Raw genomic sequence first — 5756 nt, forward strand, 5'->3', positions numbered from 1 at the left:
TTGGGCTCCAACGATGCCATGTAGTCTTGATTTCGGTTGCTTGGGTTCCTGTGCTTGCCTTTCGCCCTCAGATTATTTCTAGTGTTACTTTGTTCTGCTATTTCTGACAGTGGCTAGACTGTCCTATAAGCCTGTGTGTCAGGAGTGCTGTAGACCTGTTTTCCTGTTTTCTTTCAGCCAGTTATGGGAACAGAGTGTTCTGCTTTCGGGCGTGTAGTTTTTCCTCTCTACAGGTCTTCAGCTGTTCCTGTGGGCCTGTGTCTTGAATTCACCAGGCAGGTCGTTTGGAGCAGGAAGGTTTGTCTTACCTGTGGTCCTGAGGCTCAAGTTTTCTCGTGGGGTGTTGCTTATGAGCTCTCCACGGGTTCAGCAACCAGGAAGATCTGCGCAGCCCTTTCCGGGAGATGCTGTGCACCAGGGTTCCAGATGGTGTTTGGTGTTTTCCTTTGAAGTCAGAGATGTGGGCAGAGTGTAGTCTCTTCTGGTTTCCCAGGTGTGTCTGCCTCTCTGAAGGTTTAGCTCTCCCTCCCATGGGATTTGGGTGCAGAGAACTGTTTATCTGGTTGGTCCCTTCATGTTCCAGCCTTGTCTCAGATGCAGCGGACTTGCTGCTCCTGTGCCCTTATCCAAGGGTACCCAGAGGCCATATACAGTTTCCTCTTGGGCCAGGGACGTGGGCAGGGGTGGGCAGTGTTGGTGGTCTCTTCCACTCTGCAGTCTCAGTAGTGCCCACCTGTTCTGGCGGTGAGCTCTGTCTCCCATGGCCCCTGGCTATTTTATTAAGCTTATTTAAGCCAGAAGCAAAGAGCTCTAAAAACAAGCGGTGTTCATAACTGTTTGTAGAGGGCATGAGGCCCTTGGGCACACAGATAAACACAGCTACGCCACAGGCACCAGCCAAAATAAAATGACACCGAACTGAATCCAGTACCTGTCAATACCCTGTTCTTGATTTTCTTAAAGAACCAGCTCTTGGTTCTACTGATTGTTTGTATAATTCTATTTATTTCTAATCGGTTGCCTTCTGGCCTGAGTTTGATTAATTCCTGCTATCTATTGTTCATGAGTGTGTGTGTGTGTGTGTTTCTTTTTTTTTTTTTTGTTTGTTCTACAGCTATCGAGTGTGCTGAAATCTGTTGTTGTGTATGCTTCTTATCCATTTCTGCCTATCTCTTTCTTTAGGTAGGGAAGTTTTCTTCTATGATTTAGTTGAGGATATTTTCTTGCCAATTCTACTAAGATCCTTCACTCTCTTTTGTTTCTAATATTCTTATATTTGGTCTTCTCATAGTGTCCCAAATTTCCCGGATATTTTTTGCACTTTTCATTTTATTTGACCACTGATATCTTCTATGCTACCTTCTACTACTGAGGTTCTCTTCTATCTCTTGTATTCTGTTGGTGATTTTTGCATCCGTAACTCCTGTTTTTTAAATTTTTCCTATGTTTTCCACATCCAAGGTTACCTCCATTCATGATATCTTTATTTTTCCTATTCCCAGATTTAGGTCTCAGACTGTTCAACTCCATTTTGTGTTTAATTGTGTTTTGCTGTAACTTTAAGGGATTGACTTTTTTCCTCTTTATGGGATTCTATGTTTTTGCCTGTGTTTCCCTGTATTTCCTTTTTGAGAATATAAGCATTTATGTCTGCAGGGCTATATTTCATGGATGTTCCTGTTATAGAAGATATTGGGAAAGGGCCTAATTTCAAGGATTAGGGTGTGGCAGGACTTTGATGGGATACGTGGCCAGTTCGTGTCTAGTTCTGTGAGTCTGATGAAGGTAGGCTGAGAGGTGGTAGGAAAGTGGAGGTTAGCAGGGGATAACAGGGAGCTCAGGGTCACTGGGTGTGACCCAGTTGATTCAGACAATAGGGAAGATGAGTACAGGAAGATCATCTAACATTCCTGATTCTGATTTTAATGATAGTTCTTTATCAGACATTTTTCTGCAATGATTATGATGATTTTGTTTGATGTCCCCATTTTTGATAATATTTATAATATATAATATATATAAAATATATATTAAATTTAAAATGTTTATAAGAGTTATATTTCTACCTATTAAAATGTTGCATTCTGAGGTAAGCAAAGAAAAATATTTAAAATTATAATACATGTGTATTATTATACAGTTTATTATGTATAGTAAATATTACTATATATTATGTATAGTAAATTACTATTAAATGACTATTCTAAATAAATATGTTATATTACATACTCATGATTACACATTTTAATTGTAACCATTCCTATGTAACCTCTACCATTTCCTTTTTAGTAAGAAGAAATCAATCTTACATACTTTTGGGAGTTATGACATTTATTTTTAAGTAAGCTTGGTTTTTGAAAGTATATTTAATTTAGTAATCCTGTGATTTTTCTAAGATCTTAATATATTATTTCTGTAGAATATTTGGATAATGTGTTTATATTTTCAACAGAAGAATTTCAGGTATATTTTCTAAGTACATATTTAGTATTGGAGTTATAACTGTTTTCTGTAACATTCGTTTCTTGGTCCTCTGTATATATACTTCTTTCACTGAGAAATGATTTGGAGCCAATCTCTTTGTATCATATTCACTTGCAAATTATTTGTTTGCTTGTTATAGAAAAATCTAAATCTCCTGAGTATTTTTCTATCCTGAGAGAATCAATATGTTCTCTCCCTGGAGCATCCTATATATATCAAAAACATTTAAAGGGCCGGGGTAAGAGAAAGATACACAATTTTCACAGCTTGCCTATTTGACTGAAACAATCATTTCAATGGTAAGAGAAAAATCTATCATATATAAAATATTTAGAAACTCTGAATTTTACATTATACTATATGCTTTAACATGCAAGTTTTCTTTATTTTTTAAAATTCTATTGTATTATTTTATTTTTGAGATTATACTATAATTACATTGTTTCTTTTTCCTCTCCCATATATCCATCTTAGCTACCCTTCAACTTCATGACATCTTTTTTAGAAATTGTTATTCTATGCAGATATATATATACATATATATATTATATTATATTATATTATGTATATTTATGTTTTAACAGCTGTCTATTTGCACTCTGCAAACAAGAGAGATGGTGTTTCCCAAGGAAGTACATATCAACTAATTTTATATGTAATTTGAGGTTATAATTTTACTTAAGAAATTGTATAGTACAACTGAAGCATATGTCTCTTATGGAGAATTATTGTGTCTTATATTTAACACATATTTGTTGATTAGAAATCTGTTTTTACTTCCACAAGAAAAACAAGATTATAAGAAGTTAAATTAAATATTATATTTCAATTAGGAAAAAATGAAATGCATAAATATTTTAAAACTACAAACCAAAAACTGTTTTATGCTTTCTGGATGCTTCGTTCTTATTAAGTGATGTCAACAAAATTTGACTTTATTTCTAAATGTTATGAATTCAATATAGAATCATTCCTTTTTATTGAACTTTCTTATAAAACTTAGCTACCTTAAAAAATTAGTCAGGTATGTACTTCTGTGTGCATGTCAGGAGTTAATGAGACTTAGTGGTGATTCAATATAAAAACAACAAATGTTAAAAAAATCAAGTTACGCTACAATGTTCATTTCAAGAAAGAAAAGTAAGAACTAAAACACATTTCAAAAGGGATTTTCTTTCTTTAATTTTATTTTTCATTTTCAAAAGGCTCATCTTACCCTTTCTGATTTTTTTCTGTTTGTTATAGTTCATCATGAGTTAATAAAATTAGAAACCCTCATAAGAAAGGCAGTCCTGAATGAGTTTAATATCTAAGAAAAAAATCATTCCATGGTCCACTATCTCACATTCACTAATTGAATCCCACGCAATTTTCCTTAAACTCTAATGATCTCACTATCTAAAAATGACTTAGATACTGAGGGAACTTATTAGACAGATCCTATCTATAACGTATGATATATCTTCATGTTGACAGTCATGAGTACCAAAAAAGTTGAGTAAATTAACAGAATAATGAGCACTGTCAAGATTAAATTTGTTGATTCTAAATATGAAAAATCACAGTGAAAATGTAAAGATAGACATTGTAAAATTATTTTTAGCCCAATAATGCATCTAATTCTTCTCAACTTCTTTATTACAGCTGCAGCCACCAAAGAGAAAGTGTTCATTAAGACTTTCTAAAACACAAGACCACAGATGTGATGGTGGACACAGTTCTCATAAAGCACTGTTTTTATGTGGTATATGAGTCAGAGATGTCGAGGCATCCACTAGGTTACAGTGTACAAAGATTTCCAATGAAAAATGTGACAGACATCACCATGTTTATATTAACAGGTTTCACCGGTGATGCTGACATGCAAGCCTTGTTATTTATTTTGTTTTTTGTGATCTATCTTTTTACTCTTATAGGCAACTTGGGACTTGTTTTGCTAGTCATTGGAGATTCCCGCCTTCACAATCCCATGTACTATTTTTTAAGTGTTCTATCATTTCTAGATGCCTGTTATTCCACAGTTGTCACTCCAAAGATGTTGGTCAATTTTCTTTCAAAAGATAAATCTATCTCATACCCTGGTTGTGTGACAGAGTTGTTTCTCTTAGTTACATTTGGAACCACAGAATGTTTCCTGTTGGCAGCAATGGCTTATGACCGCTATGTAGCTATCTACAACCCACTTCTCTATGCAGTGAAAATGTCACCTACTGTCTATATACCTCTCATCATAGCTTGTTATTCAGGTGGAATTATGCATGCTACTATACACACAGTGGCTACCTTTAGCCTTTCTTTCTGTGCATCCAATGAAATTAGGCATGTCTTCTGTGATATTCCTCCATTGCTGGCTATTTCTTGTTCAAACACCAATATAAACCAACTTCTGCTCTTCTATTGTGTGGGTTCCATCGAAATTATCACCATCCTGATTGTCCTGGTTTCTTACAGTTTCATACTCTTTGCAATTCTTAAGATGCGTTCTGCTGAAGGGAGGAGAAAGATCTTTTCTACATGTGGTTCTCACCTTACAGGAGTGTCAATTTATCATGGGACAATACTTTTCATGTACATGAGACCTAGTTCAAACTATGCCTTGGAATATGACATGATTGTGTCCATATTTTATAGTATTGTGATTCCAATGCTAAATCCCATCATCTACAGTCTGAGAAACAAAGATGTGAAAGAGGCAATGAAAAAGATTTTTGAGAGAAATTTGTTAATGAATAAAGTTCATTTTAAATTCGAACAACACTAGGAATAATGTCTGTTGTAAATCTGCATTTTACAAAAAAAGTACTCTCGAGTTTTGGTAGTACACATGTTCCTAAATGTTACAGTTAATGTATTAATAGTATCTTAATTCCTGTCTGCAAAAATAGCAATGAGCACGATCACTTACATAGCCATGGGTAAATTCAAGCACAAGTTTATTAAAAATACTATTGATATGATTTTATCAGTAACTTATTTGAATTTTCAAAAGCATTCATGACATTAAGAGTCATTATTTGGAATGTTGTCATCATATTGGTTATAGTAAGTCCTCCTCATTCAATGTAAATTTATATGTCATGTTCGAGTTCCCCTCTTCCCTGGTTATAATGCAATCGCTTAATTTCTTGTGACATACTTTTAACAAACTAATCACCTAAGGTAGTTTTAGACATGTTCACCTTAAGCCATAGACTTTTTCTCTTTTTCTTTAACTTTTTCATCTTTCTTTCTTTCTTTCTTTCTTTCTTTCTTTCTTCTTCTCTTTTTGCAGT

At 34.3% G+C, this 5756-nt stretch overlaps 1 protein-coding gene across 2 annotated transcripts; it reads left to right on the forward strand.

Annotated features, from left to right (window-relative positions):
- The first annotated feature begins 229 nt into the window (after positions 1–229).
- Positions 230–5245, forward strand: Or5t9b (olfactory receptor family 5 subfamily T member 9B). Of its 2 annotated transcripts, XM_087653688.1 has the most exons (3): positions 230–493; positions 2290–2341; positions 4129–5245. In XM_087653688.1, exon 3 carries the CDS (start codon positions 4190–4192, stop codon positions 5243–5245), a length of 1056 nt encoding a protein of 351 aa, XP_087509814.1. In that variant the 5' UTR covers positions 230–493; positions 2290–2341; positions 4129–4189.
- The last annotated feature ends 511 nt before the right edge of the window (positions 5246–5756 follow it).

This window comes from Rattus norvegicus, chromosome 3 (genome assembly GCF_021556685.1).
Source record: "Rattus norvegicus strain SHRSP/BbbUtx chromosome 3, alternate assembly SHRSP_T2T, whole genome shotgun sequence".
Lineage (NCBI taxonomy): Eukaryota > Metazoa > Chordata > Mammalia > Rodentia > Muridae > Rattus > Rattus norvegicus.

What these genes read in the sequence shown, in the direction of transcription:
- Or5t9b (XM_087653688.1), top strand. Translation starts at nt 4,190, where the DNA reads ATGGTGGACACAGTTCTCATAAAGCACTGTTTTTATGTGGTATATGAG.